Here is a 24544-nt window from a genome sequence, read left to right as displayed (position 1 = left end):
AACCAGGGAACGACATTTGCAACCCTCCAATTCTCCATTACCTCTCCTGTCCCTACTGATGATGCAGAGATCACCGCCAGAGGCTCAGCAGTCTCCTTCCTCACTTCCCACAGTAGCCTGGGGTATATCTTATCCAGTCCCAGCGACTCATCTAACTTAATGCTTTTCAAAAGCTCCAGCACATCCTCTTTTTAAATGTCTATATGCTCAAGCATTTTGGTCTGCTGTAAGACATCCCCACAATTGCCACGGTCCTTTTCCCTGGTGAATACTGAAGCAAAGTATTCATTACAAGTAAAAAGAAGTCACACGATAATCACATTACCGCTTGTTGGCGCTGTGTCTGGACATATTGACTCAACAGTAGAGTCAAGGCTTAACTTTGAGTTGGCCAAAAAATTCTTTAAGATATTCTGTAGGGATGAAGTTATAGGTTGAAACTCCACTCCAGCACCCCCGGGATCTGACAGACAATGTGGATCGTGAAACTTGCCCCTGGTCTGCTAATTCCTCTGAACAGGAGAACTGTTCTATTGAAGTATACACCTTCCCAGGGTCATATAAGGGTTCTGAAAACTGTCGCTAAGTTGGGAACACTGAGATCAAAAAAGTTGTAATGGTAGGTTAAATAGCTGAAGATTAGTACAGCTAATTTAATAAATTTTTAGTTAGAGTTAGTTAATAATAAAGTCCTGCAGTACAGATTCAAAACATGGTAGACCGCTGGATTTGCTGGACCACCGAATGTGGGGCCAGAGAGCTTCACCCTGTATTTTTTTTTTATTCAGAAGGAAGGGAATGTATAATCCTTATTGATTTACAAGGATGTTGCCCGGACTTGAGAAACTCAGTTACAGAGAAAGGTTGAATAGGTTAGGACTTTATTCCCTGGAGCGTAGAAGAATGAGGGGAGATTTGATAGAGGTATATAAAATTATGATGGGTATAGATAGAATGAATGCAAGCAGGCTTTTTCCACTGAGGCAAGGGGAGAAAAAAACCAGAGGACATGGGTTAAGGGTGAGGGGGGAAAAGTTTAAAGGGAACATTAGGGGGGCTTCTTCACACAGAGAGTGGTGGGATAATGGAATGAGCTGCCAGATGAGGTGGTAAATGTGGGTTCTTTATTAACATTTAAGAATAAATTGGACAGATACATGGATGGGAGGTGTGTGGAGGGATATGGTCCGTGTGCAGGTCAGTGGGACTAGGCAGAAAATGGTTTGGCACAGCCAAGAAGGGCCAAAAGGCCTGTTTCTGTAGTTTCTATGGTTCTATGGTTGGTTCTATATGTTGGGCGCTCTTCTCCATATAATCAAAGCCTTTACTGTCCAATTAGCTTTGTAATCCATTGTGGCATTTACAATGAATCAGAATTTCAAATATTATTTTTGTATCAAAAATACATTGACTACACCACTGACTGTCTTTGACCTTCCGAGATCACCTAGCTCTATTTCTATAACAATGATCCTCTCCATCTTGCCTTGGCTCATCTGGTTACCATTAACCAAACAACATTAATACTCTCCTGGCAGCCCTCCCACCCTTCACAGTCTGTCAGACTGAGCTGAAACAGAGTCTCTTGCCCTCATCCCAACGAGCAGCATCTGTCACCCTTATGCTCAGTGATCAGCAGTTCTGCTGGTCTTCCAAAGCCTAGTGATGGGTGATATTAAGATGGTGGAATTTAACAGTCTTCATATTAAGTGGAATATGGAGTCAGCAGCCTAGGGCAGTTCCAGGAATGTAACCTGTGATGCAAAATCACAAACAGTTTTGTTCAGAGAGTGGCCAAGGATGGGGAACGGAATTAGTATTTTGGGAACAGCTTGAGGTGTGGGAATGGTTTCTGTCAGTGCAAAAATGGATCTCGTTTAAAAACGGACCTCATGTCAGGCAAGCAATCTGCCAACACAGAGAGAATGGAGGATCAAAAGAGGTGTGGGGGAAGCACAATTGTGTGTTATCAGCACATATGTGGAACTGATTATACCTCTTCAGATGATGCTGTGCAAAGGGACCTCGCAGATAAAGGATCAAGGACAGCTCCATGATGGACTACATTAGTATTGACGCAAGTGAGGGAACTGGATACACCTCGGGGTATTCTTTGGAAAGGTAAAAATAGACTCAGGCCAGTGTTGTTCCACTCCACTGGGTAACAGAATTGATGATGGATGTTATGGTTAGTTGTGTCATCAGCAGGAAATTAGAGGAAAGTAAGATGGGTTGCTCACAGATAACACAGAGACAGAATATAATTGGGGAAATACAATTAAGGATTTTCAGAAACACGTAGAAAGGGTTGAGAGCTAAAGTTTACAGGAGTAGAGGGATTTTGAGAAGGGACAGTCAACAGGTTTGCTGAGAAATAGAATGCATAGGAATGCAAGAAATAGCAGCAGGTGTGGGCCATTCATCCTTCAAACTTCCTCTGCTGTTTATCAAAATGACAGCTGGCTTTCTGCCTCAATGCCAGTATCCTACAAAACTGCCATATCCCCTGATTCATTAATCAATCATAGTCTGCTTTGAACAAACTCAGTGACTTTGTAGCCTTCTGGGGCAGATTCAACAGCCTCTGCAAAATGAAATTTCATTCACTCCTGATAGGTCTGTTCCTTAATCTGAGATTGCAGTCCCAGGCTCAAGACTCCACAGTCAAGAGAGGGAAGACATCTTCCCTGCATCAGCCCGTGAAGTCCTGTAAGAATTTTGTAAGCTGAAATGAGATCTGTTCTTATACTTCAAAACTCTAGAGTACACAAGTTAATCCTACTCAATTACACCTCGTATGGCCAGCTGATACCCCAGGAATCAGTCTCGTGAACTCCTTCAATGGTAAGCATACTTCTAAGGGTAAGGAGACCAAAACTGTGTTCCAGTACAATCTCACTGAGGCCCTATGTAATTGCAGTAAATCATCTTCTCTCCTCTACTCAAGTGCTCTTGTAATTAAAGCCAACATACCCTTAAAAATATGCTGTATGTCTGTTTTGTGTACCAAAATGGTAACTTCACATTATATTTCATTTTCTACATTCAGATCCATTCACTCAGCATTTTTATGCCCCCTTGAAGCCTCTTTGTATTCCTTTCTTCAATGACAACCCCACCAGGTGTAACATCAGCAGGGTAGGAAATTTGACACTTGATTCCCTGAGTCAAACATCGATATTAATCAAGACCATATAGTATTAATGGGAGGGATAAGACCATTTAGGTGACCAAGTTTGATCCATACATAATGATCAGGTTCCTCTGGACTCACCCTCATATTTGTTCCTCAGATTTGTCTCTGTTCTTGTTTCTCAATGTGGCTACTTCAAGGTATGTAATCCCCACCAAAAATAAAGAATCAAAAATTCCTCTCTGACTTACCGTAATGATGAAATTCAATACCATTCTATCTTTCTCCCAGTTGCAAAGATATTCAGCTCGGTCCATCATCAGCCACTACCCTCATACCAGTGAGCAACACATTTCATAGACTTGTTACTCTCTAGGAAAAGAAGAACTAAATAACATCCAGTCTTAAATAAATACCTCTGGTAGCATGGCATCTGGCACACTGCTATTAAGGCAAGCAAGGAGAGCCCAGAATGGAAGAGAAGAGTAGGGAGTTATCCATAAATTTCCAGTGCCTTTGTGACATGCTGCTGGGCAGATTTGTCTTACATATGTTGGAGATAAGGGCAAGGGGGAATTTTGGGATTCACCTTGAGCTAGTGGGTAGCAGGAGGCAGATAGTTATTATTATCCACTGACTGAGGTGTAATGGAGAGTTGGGGCACTTGGAGCTAGGAAATAGTAGGGCAAGAATCTGTACTGATGCTTATTGTTTATACTCTTAAAAAAAAACTTAGACCTGGAGGGAAAAGAAAGAGAAGAAGGAATGAACCAACATGCAAGTGATATTGACAGAAGGGGATGAAGTACAAATGGACGGTTCATACAAACTTTTCTTCCCACCCCTGAACTCCCTCGGTGGACTCTTGAGATAGGAGACGATCAGCATGAGGTCCACAGGCGTTGCCATGGGTGGTATAGGAAGTGCGGTGAATTGCCCTTCTGCAGTTTTCATGTGACCTCTTTCCTTGGAAGGGACGAAATTCTCAAAGCCTTCGGCTACTCATCTGTTTTGAGCAGTCATGGGCCAGCCATTCACAAGGATATCGCAATTTGCCAAGGAATCTTTGAGAACATATATGGAATGTTTTCCCTGTCCACCTGGGAGCCTCTAGTGATGGCCGAGGCTGGAGTGTCCAGTCTTGCATGCGGACAATGTGACCCACTCATCCGAGCTAGTTTACCAATGACCATGAAATGACAGGACTGTTGTAAAAACCAGTTTCGTTCGCCAGACTCTTGGGGAAAAAAGCTGAAGTGACGGAGCAGAAACAGCCCGCTCATGGGCGTTGAGAGATGATGATGGTCGCTGGCCTTGCCAACCGTGCCCAGATCCTAAAATATGAACAACATTTTATAAAATAGAGAAAGTCCATCACATCCTCGTGCTGTTGGGCTGTTTTTTTCCCCTCTCGGCAACGCTATAGCTGAGTTTAGGTTGGTGATCTGGCTTGACAAAGCGTGATATTGCAACGAATTGCTGACCCACGACTGCCCAACATCGAGAAAGCTTCCCAAGTCTCCTGGAAGTAAAGCGATCACGCAAAAGCTGATTTCCTCCGTGTTCCCATTTGTCAGAACGCTTATTTGCAACACACTCGTGTCGGTTAAGACTACACTCAGCGAGACTGGACATCTGAACTCACCGAAGCCTCCAGGAAGTGACTAGCGAAATCACCTACGAAAGGAGACCTTTCACTTTGGACGGTTCTCGTTAATAATACTCTTGTCCTCTTGTCACTCGGACTCTCTCTCTTCTAGCAAATAAAACCACCGGGATTCAGAATGGAGTTACTCCAGATCTGTCGAGGGCTGACAAATGAGTTCTGTTTTATGCATTGCTTCTCGCGTGGTGCCCGCTTCCTGCGCATCACCATCACTTCTCTGTACACATCGCTGAGCCGCAGTTGTAATTGGAAATCATTTGCCGAGTGCAGCCTCGCTGAACGCGTACATCGCCGGTAGTTGGAACTGTTGCATGCGTCTTCCCTCGCACACTCCCTCTGCCCGGCTCTGTCCTCCGGCCAAGCAGCGGGACGGCTGCCATTTGCCGTCCACATGGAGAGGGCAGCGAGCGCCGAGGGAAACGCCAGCGAGCGTGAGGCCCAAGAGGGCAGCGCGTGGATTGCAGCCTTTCTCTGCCTCATCAGCATAGTGACCGTCGCTGGCAATTTCCTTTTGATTTTGCTGATCTTTACGCAGCGCTCCCTGCGCAACACTTCCAATTACTTCCTCGTCTCCCTCTTCATGTCCGATCTGATGGTCGGCTTGGTTGTGATGCCCCCGGCTATGCTGAACCAGCTGTACGGAAGGTGGGTGCTGGACAGCGACTTCTGTTCAGTGTGGTCTTCCTTTGACGTGATGTGTTGCAGCGCATCCATCCTGAATTTGTGTGTGATCAGCCTGGACAGATACCTCCTCATCACGTCTCCCCTGACCTACAAGCTCCGAATGACTTCCAGCCGAGCCCTCTTTCTCATCGTCACCACTTGGACTCTGGCCGGCCTGGCTTCGTTCCTGCCCATCGAGATGGGATGGCATGAAATGGGCTTTGAGAACCAGGCTTTCAACTCCAGTCACGAGGTGGAAGTGCTCGGCGCTCAGTGCAGACTCCTGGTTAGCCTGCCCTATGCTCTCATTGTCTCCTGTCTCACCTTCTTCCTGCCCTCTGTAGCCATTTCCTTCACCTACTGTCGGATCCTGCTGGCTGCCCGGAGACAAGCTGTGCAAGTGGCCTCTCTGACCAGTAACGTGGTCACCACTTCTGATGACCCCGCGCAGGTAAGGGAGCCGCTGACACTAGTTGGTTTACTACCGTGAGCTCTGTTGCCGTTACAGATACCCTTGCTATAAACCCCGGGATAACAGTAAGCAGAACAGAATGCGGGCAACTTAAGGGGCATCATTTGCACCAGGTTCAGACCGGGTTTCCTCACTCGAACCTGATAAGTAATCTTTCTGAGCGGGAAGCAGTTAATGTTAAGACTGATTTTTTTTTTCCTTATCCACTGTTACGGTGCGGGTTATGGAACTTATTCAGCTGTGAACTCGGCCATGGGAGCAGGGGTGCTGTTATGTCACTGCATTTGCTAAAGATCAGCTCCGACAGCAGCTGCGGGCTGTCCACCGGCGTTAACTTTCAGCACCACAGACAGCGACCTGAACCCAGGGGCTCCCGCCCGGTCCAGCCCACCGGGAGAACCGAACCCCGTGCAACTGTGGAGCAGGAAGGTGCTTCTCCGGGCACTCTGGCCCATGTGCATCCGCATGTGAGAAAATGTTCCTCCTCCCAGTCGCATCCACAATCAGGCTTAATTCAACCCAGAGAAAACTGAGAAAAATTCACCTCTTGATTTTTTTTATAAATTGGAAGATTTGCTAAATTTAACTCAGTTCTTAACCGATTCGAAGTAATGTTCACGACCAAGAACCCCCATGCTCTCCCTCCGTCCAAGAATAGGGAGCTACAGTCGCAGGGAGATTTGTTTTTTTTTGTCACTGTGTTTTGGAACTCGTATTTCCTTGAGTAACTGCCCACCTTCAAAACAGGCAGAACTGACAGTCGCTGTTCTCACTTACAGGTCGTTAGAGATGGGAATCCATCAGCAGGAGACAGCGACGGTAGAAAATTTACCACCAAACACAGTAAGAGGGCTTTGAAAGCCAGCCTGACTCTGGGAATTTTACTGGGAATGTTCTTTGTAGCCTGGCTGCCGTTCTTTGTGGCAAATGTCACGCAGGTGAGCATGCGTCCGGGCACAAACATCCCTCCTCTCCAGCAACAATCTGCTTCAGGAACTCAGCGGGGCGAGGAGCATCTGTGGGGGGATAGTTTGTTTTTCCAGATTCCGGCATTTGCAGTCTCCTGAGTCTCCAGCTGCCCGTAGAACTCGCATTTCAAAGTCACTGCGTGGCCTCTTTAACCATTTTGCAGCTCACCACTTTACTGTGACTGACGAATGGGCTGGGTTCCTACATTAAAAGAATTCATCTACTTCCTTACCCTAGCGTGTCCAGAGCCATGAATCAAAAAGCCAAACTCATAGCTCAACAAAAATCCCGACTGAGTCAGCAAGCGATGACAGTGGTAGGAAATACTTGTGGAAACATTACACTCGCCCGCAGTGTAATCCACCTCAGATGGAATTACACTAAATCCAGAACTAAAATTGGGAGAGTTGTTATTCCGAGACATTGAATAAATAAGGCTTTTGTTCCCCGAATACCTGACAGGCCCGGCACGCACCTGCGTTCCTTCTATCATGCTTTCTTGTTGTTACCCTCTGCCATGTATTTGCTCTAAATGCTAATACCCCACCCCCGTTCTCGCCTGGTGTCCAACCCCGTCTCGGCTTGTTTCTATCGTTCTCTCCCATACATGCTCATTGTGGGTGGCATCTAAAATTTAAAATGTTCTCTGAGGAACTAAATGGTCGGCCATATCCAGCGATTCCAAGTTGTCATTTCTGACGGGGACGCTCTTGGACTTTCTGTTGCAAAGAACAATCTTTTAAGGTTCTCCGATCATGTTATTCATCAAATCGCTGTAGCCCCAGAGCTCCTCTCTAGATTTGATCTAACTTTAACCACCCGCCCCCCCAAATCGGTCGATGCCATAGCTTACACGATCGATGATTTCAGGAAAGTTTAACCATCAGTTTACCCCTGTTTATCCGGTTTTAGGGATTTCGATGTACATCGAGTTTTCTCCGAGTTCGCCGCTGTGTTGACTCTGTTTTCCCATTCTCTGTCCTGTCTGTCCCACAGGCGGTTTGTGACTGCATTCCAGCCTTGCTCTTTGATGTGCTCACCTGGCTTGGTTACTGCAATAGCACCATGAACCCCATCATCTACCCTCTCTTCATGCGAGACTTCAAACGGGCCATTGCCAAGTCCGTGCCGTGTTCCCGGCGCTGGTGGGAGAGGCGGCCGCGCGTCGTCTCCTTCACTATGAGAAACTCCTACAGTGGCCCGCGGTTGGGCCTGACTCTGGGGAACATGTTGGTTCTTCAACCGGAAACGGATTCGGTCGAATCAGTTAACCAGACAAATGATCAGATCCTGCTCCCGGGCGACCAACACAAGATAACCGAGGTCGAGTGCAAGGACACCGCGGGGGTGGATTCGCTGCATCTCTTTGATGTAGAGCAGACGGATCAGGCATTCCACATAAACCAGCTGAACAGACCAATGGACTAGATTTACGTGCCTCTACAGAGTAACCAGAGATGAGGTCGCCCTCAGGAATGAGAGTGAGGAGGTATTCAATTGACTAGAGATTGGCGGGTGGGGAGGGGGAGAGAGCGTCTCTTGTCCCGGAGAGCCAGCCCCTTCTGTGGACAGCATTCAACTGGCCTGGAGTTACACCGCGCCCAAACTGATGGGTTCATCTGGGCCCTACTCCTAGAGGAACTCATTCCAAGCGTGCATATGAACGGTATCAGCGATCGCTTGGAAAACTTGCAAATCCACAGGCATGAGGTGTCATCAGCAGGAAGGACAACACGCAGGCCTGCATAAACATAACATACTGGAAACATGCAGAAAAAATATCAGGAAAGATGGTGGATTGCTGCTGAAAACACTGAGCAGGTCAGGCAGCATCTCAGCGTCACGTGTGCCAAGTCAATTACTTTTTTTAACAGAACTATTTTGGGATTTAACTCTTCAGACTAATCTGGGTGTAATACCTCAGTCTTTAGTACTTTGATGCTGACATATGTTTGTGTGAGTGAATTCTCTCTGTTTATTCCCTGTGATTGTAAACACACCTGTCCTTTGTGGAGTTTTGTAATATGGATTATTTTTGCTCTGGAAGCACTGGTGGCTCATTGGCAAGCTAGCACAGGTAAAACCAGTACAGAGAGCAACATTTACCTGTTCCAACCTGGTCATGTAATAATGTCCAGGACATGCTGCATTTGTAACAAGAGAGCCACACACATGGAGGCAAGAAGGAACCAGTGGGTTAAAAAGCAGACTCGTCCTTTTTACTTCCTCTATTGTCCACATTTATCCATTACTGAGAGAAAATAGTTACAAACAAAATGTCACATGAATGCATTAAAATTTGAAAAACCACCAAATGGTAATTTCAAGGTCTGGTTTAGCAATGAATCACTGATATTACAAAAGCAAACTGTACAATAAAACTAATCATTACAGTAACTGGAAACACCCTTAACATCCTCATCATCTTGACTTCATCTTATTTGCTTTCAGAGCCAGAGACATATTTCCTTGAATCCCACAGGTGGCTTGTTCACATTCAGAACTTGACACTTCATGCGACAAAGGATACTCTTATTATTTCATGGCTTGATTTTTCATTATTTGCATCCCCCTTTACGCTTTATCACTTCAGTATTATTTTTGTCCATTAATAAGTAACTCTTCAAAATGACGGTGGAGTAATGAACTTACGAGGAAACACTACATTGTCTGCTTAAAAATATTAAATGAGAGGTCAGAAATCATTCATCTATAGACCTTAAGGTTTGTGCAGATGTCTGACATCCGTGGTGAACAGCATAATTCAAAATATCCATTATTCCTTCCCATTAACACATTGCAAATATCACGTATGCTTAAACAAATATTATTAGGGAAACCATAGTGAGAATCTGTTCCTGAATGCTTTCTCACTGTTACATGCAATGAAACCAGTGTAACAATGAATGAGCAAAGGAATTCATATAATTGAAGATCTTCCTTTATGAATTCATAGAAGAGGCCCTTCAAAGATCATGTGAATTGTAAAAGATCAGAATTTTTAAAATTATACACAGTACAGTCCATCACGGGAGCAGGTCTTTCAGTCCCAGAATGTTGTGCCAAACTAAATAAATTAGTAATTAAATGCCAACTCACCAATCCTTTCTGTCCACACGATGTCTATATCCTTTCATTTCATGTGCCTATCCAAGAACCTCTTGAATGCCCCCATCACCACCCGACAGTGCACTACACTCTCTGTGTAAAAAAAAACTTGCCAACACACCTTTGAACTCAGCTTAAATGCACACCCTTTGGCATTAGGCATTTCAACCCTGGGAAAAGGAAACTGGCCATCTATCCATACTGCTCATAATCTTATATACTGCTATCAAATCTCCCTCGCTCTCCACCCCTTCAGAGAAAGCATCCCTAGATTGTCCAGCCCACTTCTTGTTGCACACACCTTCTAATCTAGACAACGTCTGGTAAATCTCTTCCGCAAAGCATCGAGGTCCTTCCTATAATGGGACAACCAGAATTGAATGCAATACTCCTCGTGTGGCCTAACTAGAGATTTATACAGTTACAACTTAACTTCACAACTCTTGACTGATAAGGTAAGCATGTCATATGCCTCCTTTATCACCACATCAATCTGTGTAGCCACTATCAGGAAGCTATGGACCCGAACCCCAAGATCACTAAGCATATTAGCACTGGTAAGGATCTTGACGTTAACAGTGTACTGACACGTTACAATTGGTTGCCTGAAGTGCAAATTTTCAAATTTGGCTAAGTTAAATTCCGTCTGCCATTTCTCTTCCCATATCTGCCACCAGTTTATATCCCGCTGTATCCTTTGCCAGCCTTCTATGCTATTTGCAAAACTACCAATCTTCATATCTTCTGCAAACTTATTATCCCATCCATCTACATTTTCATCCAGGTCATTTAAATATGTATCACAAACAGGCCCCAAAGGTCCAAGTATGAATCCTTGTGGAACACCTCTAGTCACAGAGCAGCAGAAAGAATAAGTCCCATGGCCACTATCCTCTATCTTCTATGAGCAAGCTAATTCTGAATCCAAATGACCAATTACTATGGAACTTATGCATCTTTATCTTCTGTGTGAGCCTCCCATGAAGGATCCTATAAAACACATGGAGGTTGGACGCACCCACACCTGCACATTAACCATCCTATGGAATTTCAGACTTACAATGCACAATGAAGGTGGCCTGCTCTCGCTTTAAAATCGCAAGCACCATCATTCATTTTACCACCATTTATCATCAGCTCATTAATTCTGCTAACACTAATCTTCTTTCTACACATTGCATCTGCCACCCTCTCTCACAAGTTTTGAAATGTTCTATTCTCTCTTTCCTAATATGATAAGTTGCTGTTTGCTTTCTTACCAATACTTGGTTGTCTCCTGTTCCCACTGATACATTATGTTTGCCTCAGTGATATTAGTATATACACATAGTCTTCTGATCTTATTGATATATCTGGCCTGTTACTTGTTTTACCAACATCACTGCCCCTCCAAGGCTTTCTCACACTGATACAAGGGATGGCTAGAATTTCCCCCCATTGATACCATCTTCTATCTTCTCAGATTCAATGCTATCACACAGCTTTCATGTCAGAAGTGTTTACAGTGGAATGTTCTTTTGTACCCAGACACCTCCTCTTTGAAAACAGCCACACATGGTGTATGGATTCCAGCCAGTTGCTTACTCAAGTGGCTACTCCAAGTAATGTAGACAAGGTGTCAGAAGAATGTTTTAATTATTTAAGATCATAGTCAAGGCTGAGATAATATCCAGCCCTACATTCAATAAATTCTCATTAGAGAATTTTGTATATTAGAGGAATGGAATTAGAACAGAAGCTGTGGATGAGTGATTAAGAATTTGACTTAAATTCCCCTTCTTGTGAACTACAAATAAGAACTAGCTGACTCACCACAAAATGGGGGTTAAATTGACCCTGAACCAAATTGGAGGCTGCAGGAAAGGAAATCACAGCATGAGACCCCACTAGTTCCCCTTGTCCTCACCTACCACCCCACCAGCCTCTGGGTCCAACATATAATTCTCCATAAATTCCGCCACCTCCAGCAGGATCCCACCACCAAGCACATCTTTCCCTCCCCGCCCATCTGCTTTCTGCAGGGATTGCTCCCTACGCGACTCCCTTGTCCATTCGTCCCCCCCCCCCATCCCTTCCCACCGATCTCCCTCCCGGCACTTATCCTTGTAAGTGGAACAAGTGCTACATCTGCCCTTACACTTCCTCCCTCACCACCATTCAGGGCCCCAGACAGTCCTTCCAGGTGAGGCAAAACTTCACCTGTGAGTCGGCTGGGGTGATATACTGCGTCCGGTGCTCCTGGTGCGGCCTTCTATATATTGGTGAGACCCGACGCAGACTGGGAGACTGTTTCGCTGAACACCTACGCTCTGTCCACCCGTGAAGGCAGGATCTCCCAGTGGCCACACATTTTAATTCCACATCCCATTCCCATTGTCTATCCACGGCCTCCCCTACTGTAAAGATGAAGCCGCATTCAGGTTGGAGGAACAACACCTTATATTCCATCTGGGATGGCACGAACACTGATTTCTCTAACTTCCGTTAATGCCCCTCCTCCCCTTCTTACCCCATCCCTTATTTATTTTTATTTTCCCCCCTTTTTTCCCTCTCTCTGTCCCTCTCACAGTCACTCCTTGCCTGCTCTCCATCTTGCTCTGGGCTCCACTCCCTCTTTCTTTCTCCCTTGGCCTCCTGTCCCATGATCCTCTCCCTTCTCCAGCTCCATATCCCTTTTGCCAATCAACTTTCCAGCTCTTAGCTCCATCCCTCCCCCTCCTGTCTTCTCCTATCATTTCGGATCTCCCCCTCCCCCTCCCACTTTCAAATCTCTTACTAGCTCTTCCTTCAGTTAGTCCTGACGAAGGGTCTCAGCCCAAAACGTTGACTGTACTTCTTCCTATAGATGCTGCCTGGCCTGCTGCGTTCACCAGCATTTTGTGTGTGTTGCATGAGATCTCTGTTTTCTTAGCAGCTCACTTCTAATACAGCAATGTTATCAGTAATATTCCAGTCCAAAATTAATTTACGTTAATTAATAAGGCTTTCACAGATAATGTTCACAAATCACCAACTGGTCCAATCTTCCATTAGAGCAAAGACAGTGGTACTCAGCTTTATTCCTCTGGATTTTCAGTTCTGCCTGTCTCTTATACTATAATTCAGGTTCCAGGACAACCAGATTTGCAATTTATAATTAAAGTTTTTTTTGGTCTCTGGCAAGTTCAGAAGCTCCAGATAATACTTCGTGATCAGTAGTTCTATCTCTGACAGGAGAAAGTGTAGATTGTATCACTGGTATCGAATCTTCTGCACCAGTAGAATGGTGGTTTGTCTTTGGTGACCCCAAAAGATTACCTTCTAACAACAAATTGGAGGACTCAGCAATGGCCATTTGTGCCCCATTCTTTCCAGCAGCAGACTTGATTTCTGAGCTACCTAAAGGCTCCTCTCCTTTACTTGCACACTTCTCATCCGGGTTAGAGCTGGGGCTAATATTCCATTTGTCCTCCAGGCGGCAGTCCTTAGTTTTCACACCTACAGCCTTTAATATTGTGTCCATTTGCTTCATGTAATCTAAGTGTCCATTCACCTGTAAAACAAAAACATCAGCAAATTAATAAGTAGTTCCTTGCCTATCGCAGGTGCAGCTACTTACTTACCAAAGGGAGGTGGACCAAATGTTTAAACCCAGAATTGGTACAACTGCAGGTTGTGAGCAGAGGTGCTGTTGAAGTTTAAAACTTCACAAAGTACATAACGTTAAGCTATTTTTGTGCGTGCCAAACTTGGAGTAATGTTTTTGTTACTGCACTGGGTCTACTTGGATGTCAGGATAAGATCCCAACCCCCAAAGACCTTTCTTCCTTCCTCGAATAAGCTGCAGTAGTGAAGGTGAATCAGTTGCAACGCCCTGATGTTGATGAGTGACTTTGTTTTACATGCTCAATGTTTATCTATCAATTGAAACCAAATCTTACATTGATTCTATATGATCGCACTCCGTGATGGTTGTATTTCCATTTTATTTGACTATTATAACAAATATTGCCCTACTTAAATTCAAACATTTGCTCTTTGTTGGTTCAAGCACAGAATAATCATATTGAGCTACAGTCCAGGGGAATCTCCATGGAGGTAACATCAGTTCTAATTTAATCAACTTACTACTTAGCTAAAGATATTATTAAGCACCTTGAAAGAGTTTGCAAATTAATGCTATTAATCTTATTACTTTTTCTCCTGTGTATCTGGAGGCACAATCTCACCCTGGGAATTATTCTCTTCCAAAACATTGATTATCTTGGGTCTAGTTCCAGGATGCAGGGTTGAGTTCAGGCAGCTCACACGATGTAAATTATTACAAATGAGTCTGGATATTGGGTATCATCAGATGATTGAATTAGAGAGGCTGTACAGCAGAACACAGCGTTGTCCTCAGAGGACATCATACAATAGCATTTAATCAATGGAATTAGTAGATAGTAATTGGCAGTGATATACTTGCTCGCCTTCATCCAGTGACATGAGGTGTATCGTATTATTCCTATCGCCACCTTGCTTTCAACAGAACAGCCTGACTTTCAAACGGGACTGTCCTGGTCTGCATTGGTCATTCACAAACAAGAACTAAGTAATGTACTGGTCCAGTGGATCATGCCATAGTTATTTCCCTTTGTGTCTGTTTGAAAATAAATACTTTTGTATAATAACTGTTACCGAAATGGCGATCTTAGTGCCAGCAGTGCTGTAAAGGCATATTTATTTGTTATGGTCATGGTGTCTTATGCACACATTCCCCTGTCTGGTTCACTGACTTGGATTAAACATTCAAGACTGCTGAAGGTAAAGCCTGTATTTGCTTCAATAATATGAATGAGTTCCTTTAAATTTCAGTTGAAATTTAATCAAAATAATGTACCTGTTAGTACAGCCCCCAAGGACATAGAAAACATCCCAAGCTGCTTGATGAAGGGAATTAAATGGTCCTTGCTGTAGTGCTGAGAAGGTGATAAAAATATTTGGTGAAAATGAAGTGGCTTTTTGAGCCAGAGGGAAATAGACCAGCAGGGGTTCAAGGTGTGAATTATTAAGTGTTATTAGAGGCAACTGAATAGTTCCATCAATGTGGCGTCAGCCACAGCAGGGCAGAATTACAGAGTTCATAAACTGAGATCCAGAGGCCGTGGGAAGGGATGTGAAATAGATACAAAGACTGCCAAAAGTGTACCGGCTCAAACCTGCAAAGAAATTTGTGGACAAAGGTAAGTATTGAATTTGATCAGCTGGGATGCAAGGGACCAGAGCTGACAAGTCAGGAGAGAGGTGTATATTGAGATTAGTTGAATAGAAATCAGAGTAGAGGGGGTGGATTTGACCATGTATAATGTAAAGTCATTTTTCTTGAACAAACAGTATTTTGTTTAAGCTCAGGGTTGCGCTATTAATTTGAACTTTTAGCAATAAATGATTCAACAAGACATTCAGTATTATTCATCAGTACTGCTGAAAAATATTAAATTGCCCCCCTCTTCCAGTCTGCAATTAAAAGCAGCACAGAAAATAACAAACAAATGTGTTGAATGAGAACTCACTGGTATCTGCTGCTTGACTCCAGCAGTACTTGCCCAGACACACACCATGGAAATTCAGAACAACAATCAACACATAAACTTCAGCTAGTTGGCTGCTGAATTTTTAGAAAAGCTCTGAGAATCTATAAACTTTCCACTTTGCTCCGTGCAAAACAGAGTGATTCCATTGAACAGATAAATAATGAACACAACTTTTTAATATGGTACAGTGGATAATCGTTAATTGGGACACATTGGGATCAGTACATTTTGGCCCAATTAAGTGGCTGCCTCAATTAGCCGAAGTTTCATGGAAGTAGTTAAAGATATAAAAGGACGAACTGAGTAAGAAGTTATGTATTTAAATGAAATACAGAACAAATTAGAATACTGCAAATAGTACTGCAGTACTATAAAACTGTCTATTAGTTCCTAATAGTTATCGATGAAGGAATTCATCCAGTATACTCAATGAACAAAACCAGCACAGACACCTAGTGCAGATAATGGACTGTCTGCATGCAATGTCATTGACGACTGCTTCCTCCAAATCTTTGTTCTCATTGTAACAATCAAGATGATTCTCGATATCTTCAAATCCTTCAAAGTTCCTAACTTGTTGAAGTAATGAAATAATTTCATTTTCAGTCTCCGCCATTTCTGGCATCGACAAACTTGAATGCTTTAAACTGCGTGAGAAAACAGTTCTGAATTGCCTTCCTGCTTATTTCTTGCCAACTATCAGTTACGAAAGTCACTACTTTTTGAACACAAACAGATACAACTAATGCTGTTTAAAAACTGTTGGCTCTAAGTACGGTGTAGTGTCTAACAGCCACACAAGTACACTCAACTGATGCTAGTTAGAAACTATTCAGCAAGAGTCTCCTGTCCCATAGTGTCCCAAATAAATGAAGGGGGCCCTGACAATTTTCTCGATTAGTTTTTGATCTTTAAGAGCTGCTGAATTAACTGATGGCCGAATTAATGGGAATCCACTGTATATGAATATTTCATATAGTACTTCAAGAACCAATGTCAAATTGTGTCTTAATTTAAATACCATGCTGAAGAGAAATGGATATGCTCCTTCAATCTTTATGGCACAGAAGGTGTCTGGAATGAGGATCAACGAACCACTTTCATAAATATCTGCCACCTTGAGAATAGCAATGCATCAATGACTTGTAAATCTCAGATAAACATTAAAAAAAATTAGTTGTGAAAAACTAATCTGCTGAACTATTCTGTCATGAGTTGGACTGATTTGAGGTAATTGTTGAGAAATGTACTAATCTCCATTGGAGTTACAAATCAAGGAAACTGAAACAACCTTTGCTCTGTGAATGAATTCAAAGGTACATTTTATTATCAAAGTGTGTACGCAGAATGCAACTCTGAGATTTGTCTTCTCCAGAAAGCCACAGAATACAGAAAACCATAGAAGTAGTTGAGTGAAAGACATCAATCTCTCCCAAATGAAAAGAAAAAGAAACAAAAACTCAAACTATAAACACCCCCAACCCTTCCCTCGCACAAAAACTAACAGATCACCCAAACCCCCAGCCCGCCAATCGGCACTAAGAAAGAATGGGCAAGAACACGAACACAAAACACAGAACTTGAAGAGGCCAATATGAACAATATGATGGGGATAATAGGAGATTAAGCTAATGAATTATCCATGGGACGTTCAATTGTTGGTACTTTTGGGAAGGGAGGATAGTGGTGGTGGTGGTGAAATGGTGGGTTGATGTCTGCTGATGAAAGTGAAGTCATAACTGAATTGCACAAATGCTGTATATATTTTGGATCCAAACTTTGGGTTTCTGAAAGTATTTTCCCACTGGACATTAAGTAAGAAGGTAAAATCCATACGCTAGGCTGAAGGAGACTAAAAGGTTGGTATTGAATTGAATTGACTTTATTTCTTACATCCTTCACATACGTGAGGAGTAAAAATCTTTACGTTACATCTCTGTCTAAATGTGCAATCATAGTAATTTATAATAAATAGAACAATCAATGTAATATAGAGTACACTCAAATCAGCGTGAGTTAATCAGTCTGATGGCCTGGTGGAAGAAGCTGTCCCACAGCCTGTTGGTCCTGGTTTTTATGCTGCAGTACTGTTTCCCGGATGGTAGCAGCTGGAATAGATTTTGGTCGGAGTGACTTGGGTCCCCAATGATCCTACGGGCCCTTTTTACACACCCGTCCTTGTAAATATCCTGAATCATGGGAAGTTCACATCTACTGATGCGTTGGGCTGTCCACACCACTCTCTGCAGAGTCCTGCGATTGAGGAAGTACAGTTCCCATACCAGGCAGTGATGCAGCCAGTCAGGATGCTCTCAGTTGTGCCCCTGTAGAAAGTTCTTAGGATTTGGGGACTCATATCAAACTTCCTCAATCGTCTGAGGTGAAAGAGGCGCTGTTGTGCCTTTTTCACCACACAGCCGGTATGTACATACCATGTGAGGTCTTCGGTAATGTGGATGCCGAGGAACTTAAAGTTGTTTACCCTCTCAACTCCAGATCCATTGATGTCAATAGGGGTTAGCCCGTCTCCATTCCTCCTGTAATCCACAAACAGCTCCTTTGTTTTTGCGACATTGAGGGAGAGGTTGTTTTCTTGACACCGCTGTGTCAGAGAGATAACTTCTTCCCTGTAGGCAACCTCGTTATTGTTTGAGATAAGGCCAATCAATGTAGTGTCATCGGCAGATTTAATTAGCAGATTGGAGCTGTGGGTGGCGACACAGTCATGGGTATAGAGGGAGTAAAGGAGGGTACTCAGTACACAGCCCTGTGGGGCTCCTGTGTTGAGATTCAGGGGGGTGGAGGTGAGGGAGCCCACTCTTACTACCTGCCCACGATCTGGCAGGAAGTCCAGGATCCAGAAGTCCTTGACCCTACCGAGACCCGGTCAAGGCCGAGGTCTCTGAGCTTCTTGTCGAGCCTGGGGGGAACTATGGTGTTGATTACTGAACTGTAGTCCAAGAACAGCATTCTCACATAAGCATCCTTCTTCTCCAGATGTGTAGAGCAGTGACTATTGCAATGTCTGTCGAGAGGTTGTGTCGGCGGATGAATTGTAGGGGATCCAGTTTGGGTGGTAGCAAGCTGCAGATGTAATCTTTGACCAGCCTCTAAAAGCATTTGCTTATTATTGAGGTGAGTGCGACAGGACGCCAGTCTTCAGACATGTTAGCTTGGTCTTTTTGGTACAGGGACAATGGTGGATAATTTGAAACAGGAGGGCACTCTACACTGGGAGGGGGAGAGATTGAAAATTTATGATGGGGTGGAGGTGGATGGAACACAGGGGGTAGGGCTCATCAGTAGGTAGGTGCTAAATGGACACCAGCAGACAAAGTACTGTAAATGGAATAGAGTCCACACAGGGCAGATCGTACATGGCTTGAAGGACGACTGACTAAAGGGCTTGATTGTCCCTTCTCGGTTATAAATTAGTTTTATAGAAAAACACGAAAGATTGCCACAGGGACAGAGACTGTGCTGTCAGTTTCAGCGATGCATGCAGACAAGCTGTTACACACATACAGAATTGTATTTCCCTAAGCTGCCACATTCATTTCATTAACTTTGCAAAGCAAAGCTGGTTGGAAAGTGCCTTAACATTCTGTGTGCGTCTAGAAATAGATTGCAGGTTAGATAGCTTCAAAATACTTAATGCTAAACAAACCAGCTTATAAAGGTACACATCAATCAAGTGGCCACAAGAACAATTAGGACTTGGTTATTTTTACTGAGATACTGGTGACCAACAGCAACGGACAAATATCTTATTAGCTCCATCATATTTTAAAGACAGGAAAACTGTGGAGACTTCTGTATTCAATCTTTGTCTCTACCACTAAGCCTTCAATTGTGGCCATGGTAAAATGCCACTGGCCTGGATTAAGTCCAACACGTATTGTAAACTCGCTATTTACGGAGGCAGACACCATAGCTGATCTTGTTCTATATGCTAATACTTATAACAGAATGAAGATCAGGAGACATTTAACTGTTGAAATTAACAGCCTTTATTTGGTTTGGAATTCTTGCTAATTTAACAGTCAGAATTGTGATAAACTACATGTTCTTTCAAAACTGCCGCCGACTTCACCAGTTTACTGAGACATGCATTCTAAGACTAGCCCTTATACTTGATGCCTTAAACTGTTGTGACTTGGGTCCTATACTTGTCATTCTGTATTGTGTAGCTCATTGTCATCGGGCATCTTGCACTCTGTAGCTCTGTCTTGCACCTGCTGCCCCATTCAGTGTAGTCAACCTCAACTAATGTCCTGTCCCATGTACATCTGTCTTTCACCTGGTGTCCTGCCCTGTGGAGCCCTGTCTCTCTCACGCTATCCTACATCTCATCCTATACCGTGTGATTCAGTATGTCATTTGTGGCATCGTTTACAGTGCAGTGCTGCCCCATGATGCCTTGCTCTGTGTCGCTTCATCTCCAGCCTGGTGTCCTGAACTCTGAACCTCATCGAGTACCAAGCACTGTGCGTCTCTCTCATCAGTTGCCCTGCGTTGTATACATCTGTTTCTCCACTGGGCATTGTGCATTGTGAATTCATCTAAGACTTGCAGCCCTTAGTTTTATTGTACATGCTCTTCAACTCCCTGCATTCTCATCGGATGGAAGTCCAGATCCATTCCTCTCAAATCATTGTTTATCAATACAGGCAGCCCCCAGGTTACATAAGGGTTCTGTACCTAACAGCTGTCTGTAAACTGATTTCTGTGCAGGTCAGAAATGCCCATTTTCTATTGCTATCTGTATTGTCTTACTTTATGTACTCTTGCTATAATTCTTTTATTTTAGAACTATAATGGAATCTAGACAGTATCCAGGCATTGATGAACACCACGAAACATTTTTGTTGGTGCAGCTGTGACGAAACCCAATTTCCCTCGGGATCAATAATGTATATCTATCTATCTATCTACTAACATTACCAGTTTGAAAAAGTTTTAAACACAAATGGAAGAATTTGCATAAAGCCAGATTGCTGTAAGGCAGGTCATTCGTAATCTGCGGAACTCCTGTAATTTAATACCTCATCTCTTTCAGTCTTTTTTTTCCTTCTACAACTGACAAAGTTTCTAAAACATAAACTAACGTCATTAAACATTACTTTCTGATCTACCTTACTATCTTTCCTACTCCTTTGCAGTGTAGGCACTGGTCTTTTGCCAAGAGCTCTTCACTGAAAGGGCATCTGGAACTCAACCTCAGCGCTGTTATCAAGTGGCAGAACAGCAAATTAACTTTATAAACACAGAGCCAAGTGCTAAATAAAGATCAGCACATTAACATATGATTAGAAGAGCAGCCTGAAATATAAGTACTAAACAATCAAAGTCTAAACAAGTACAGTCCCAGGACTGTACTCGCTGGAATTCAGAAGAATGAAAGGTGATCTTATAAAATTATGAAAGGGATAGACAAGATAGAGGCAGGAAAGTTGATGACACTGGTAGGTGAGACTAGAACTAGAGGACATAGCCTCAAGATTCGGGGGAGTAAATTTAGGATGGAGGTGAGGAGGAGGAGCTGCTTTTCCCAGAGAGTGGTGAATCTGTGGAATTCTCTGCCCAATGAAGCAGTGGAGGCTACCTGAGTAAATATATTTAACACAAGGTTGGGTAGATTTTTGCATAGTAGGCGAATTAAGGGTTATGGAGAAAAGGAGGGTAGGTGGAGATGTCCATGGTCAGATCAGCCATGATCTTATTCAGTGGGCCAGATGGCCTACTCCTGCTCCTATTTCTTATGTTCTTATTAAATTTCACACAAGAAAAATACAGAAGATGACTTTTTTGAGCCTAGATAGTTTCCATCGCAGTAATTAAATATACTATTAAAAACTTAAAGTCATAGACATATCAATGTGTACATTTTCTGGGTATTTTACTGTGGGCATTTCATATAAGGTTGGTTCGAGTGATTTCAACTTGATTGCAGTGGAGAAACCAATAAACAGTGCAGCCTGTTAACATGTGCAGGATCAGTGACGGCAACATCAGCGAAAGGAATTTCAAAATAGTATTTTTAAAAATATTAATCATATTTTAATGTGATTAATGTTGCCAAGTGGTTAAGGCATTGGACTAGCAACCTGAAAGTCGTAAGTTTGAGCCCCAGACGAGGCAGTATGTTGTGTCCTTGAGCAAGGCACTTAACCACACATTGCTTTGCGACGACACTGGTGCCAAGCTGTATCGGCCCTTGCCCTTCCCTTGGACAACATCGGTGTCATGGCGAGAGGAGACTTGCAGCATTGGCAACTGCTGGTCTTCCATACAACCTTGCCCAGGCCTGCGCCCTGGAGAGTGAAGACTTTCCATGCGCAGATCCATGGTCTCGCAAGACTAATGGATGCCTAATCATATTTTATCTGTTGTACATGTTTACATTCTGATCTTTATTCAGCACTTGGTTTAGAGTTTATAAAATTAATTTAAGAATTCTGAGAAGGAATTTCTGATGTGATTTATTGCTCAGCCAGATGATGAGACCAGAACGGTTAGAGGTCCGGTGAAGGGCCATTTGTGTAGCTTCATCTCCCACTTGAAGTCCTAATTCAGATTCAAACCTGTGGCACCTACACTTTTGTAGTTCAGTCTCATATCCAGCAGTGTAATCTGAGTAGCAAGACACAACCAAGGCATAGCAAAGATAAATCATGAAGCAGTTAAAAAATAACACCAGCTTGGAATTTTCAAGGAGGCAACAACTCTGGGTGTTCTTTATCTCATGGGGAAAATGACAGCAAATGCCTATAACTTTGGAATCATTACGCTATAAGAACCACTGGTTTCAAAATAGGCACCGTGTGGCATGGTAGCTTAGCGGTTAATGCTACACTTTACAGCATGCCAGCTGTAAGATCCGGGTTCAATTCCTGCCACTGTCTGTAATGTACATTCTCCCCCCGACTACATGGGTTTCCTCCCACATTCCAAAGACATAAGGATTAGGGTTAGTGGGTCAAGGCACGCTACGTTGACGCCATTAAGTGTGGTGACACTTGTGGGCTACACAGCGTAATCTTAGCTCATTTGATTTGATGCAAACTGACGTATTTCACTGTATACTTTGATGTACATGTGACAAATAATACTTGAGCAAATCTTTATCTTTATGAATCAAGTAAATTCGACAGGTGTCTTTCTGAAGGCAAAAAATGTTGATTCTATGGCATATGTAGGGGAATTTCAGGAGTTAGATACAAATTAATAAAATATACTTAATAACTTAATAAAATTTACTACTTCTCACAGCCACTTTAGATTAATGAACAAGAGAAAATCTGCAGATGCTGGAAATCCGATCAACACACACAAATGCTGGAGGAACTCAGCAGACCAGGCAGCATCTATGGAAAAAAAGTACAGTTGACAATTTGGGCTGAACCCCTTTTTTCCTTTTATTGCCAATATGTGAAAACAGTTCAGGATTAAACTTAAGATCAACTCAACTCTCTTTCTGCAGTGTTTTATGCAAACTCACTACATTTGCCTGCGATGAATATTCTTATCCTCAATGTTTTTAAATGTATCTACATAGCTTTTGACACATTCACAAGAACAGAATTCCACTCTGATATATTTCACGTGTGACACTTGGACATTTGTCTACTTGAGAACGTTGATAACTCACCACTTTGGGTAAGGAATAAAATAGTGAGTTATCAACATTCTCAAGTAGACAAATGTCCATGAGTCACATGTGAAACATATCAGAGTGGAATTCTTTATGAACCAAGAAGATGGTGGTCTGGGATTTATTCAGTGAGAAACCAGTTTTGCATCGCAAACTGCAGCAAGATCTACCTTGTTAAATATGGATGAGCAGATATCTGCTCATTATTCTTAACTGGTTCAGCACATTGGTTGCTAGTACCCAAGGTCTACAGTAAAGGCATAAAGCAAAACCTCTCTCGTATTAACAGGATTTACAGAACTCACTCTGTAATCTCATAATAACTGGATATTATAAAAGTCTAACCTCAGGATATCAGAACAATCAAGGCCATGCAACTGTCACAGAAACAGGAAACACAAAGCCAACACATTAATTCCATGGTGGGATAATACTCAATCCATAAAACAAACTTTTCTGTAATAGGACAAAAAGTTAATAGATTACGTTCACCAGAATAGGGCACCCAAAATCCATAATTCTAATTTGACAGAATAGCAGGACATCCAAAGTCAACACATTGTCCTAATAGAGGAAACCAATAACATTAATGTCAAACACTAATGTCATGGTAACATAAGACAAGAAGCCAGCACATTAAGCTCTCAATAACTGGACAATTAAAGGCAATACACAAACTTCATGGTAACAAGACTCGCAAAAACAACACATTAACCTCACAGTAAAAGGACGATCAAAGCCAAATACACTAACATCACAGTAATAGGACACTGAAAGCCTATACACCTAACCTCACAGAAGCAGAACACTCAATGTCCAAGAATTACGTAGTGTTCTGAAGGAGACAGAACAAAATGTTTCCTCTTGCACTACAAAAAAAAAGCATCACACCCCAGGAGCTAAAGCAAATCTTTACAACATCTCATTACAAACAGATGGTTTGCATATCTCATCTACAGCTCGTGAGAGCTTCTGGTTCTCCACAAATTATCTGGATGTGTGTGTGTTTTTTCCCTGAGAATTGAAACGGAACAAAACAAAACTGTGCCTTGCCAGTTAAAAAGAAATGCACTACGTGAACACATCTGACTATGTAAACCCTTCCAGTGAGTCTGGATATAAGTTTTGTGGTTTGCAGTAAATTAGATTGGATTTTGGCCATTTTACAAAGAACAGAACATTCGAAGCGCTGAAAGAAAGCCATTCAACCGGAGAGGTTGGAAGAGCAATCTCACTCATCCCACTTTCCTTTCAGATGCTTATCTTGCTCCCTTCTTAATGCTACAAATGAATCCAAGTCCAGACCCTAAATGCACATGGTTTA

The 24544-nt window shown here is 42.8% G+C and overlaps 2 protein-coding genes across 2 annotated transcripts in view; one reads left to right on the top strand and one right to left on the bottom strand.

Annotated features, from left to right (window-relative positions):
- Window positions 1-5107: 5107 nt before the first annotated feature.
- htr6 (5-hydroxytryptamine (serotonin) receptor 6) lies at window positions 5108-8913 on the top strand. Its single transcript, XM_063033182.1, has 3 exons — window positions 5108-5913; window positions 6714-6872; window positions 7900-8913. The coding sequence occupies exons 1-3, from the start codon at window positions 5191-5193 to the stop codon at window positions 8329-8331; spliced, it is 1314 nt and encodes a 437-aa protein (XP_062889252.1). The 5' UTR covers window positions 5108-5190; the 3' UTR covers window positions 8332-8913.
- A 3855-nt stretch (window positions 8914-12768) lies between these two features.
- tmco4 (transmembrane and coiled-coil domains 4) overlaps window positions 12769-24544 on the bottom strand; it is a 108911-nt gene continuing 97135 nt past the window's right edge. The window contains exon 14 of the mRNA XM_063033180.1: window positions 12769-13543. Coding sequence (XP_062889250.1) covers window positions 13148-13543 — 396 coding nt within the window. The 3' untranslated portion in view covers window positions 12769-13147. The remainder of the gene's footprint in view (window positions 13544-24544) is intronic.

The sequence above is a fragment of the Mobula hypostoma genome, chromosome 25, assembly GCF_963921235.1.
Source record: "Mobula hypostoma chromosome 25, sMobHyp1.1, whole genome shotgun sequence".
In the NCBI taxonomy this organism is placed as follows: domain Eukaryota; kingdom Metazoa; phylum Chordata; class Chondrichthyes; order Myliobatiformes; family Myliobatidae; genus Mobula; species Mobula hypostoma.
The sequence above is the reverse complement of the archived record's forward strand: the minus strand, read 5'-3'. Positions and strand labels throughout refer to the sequence as shown.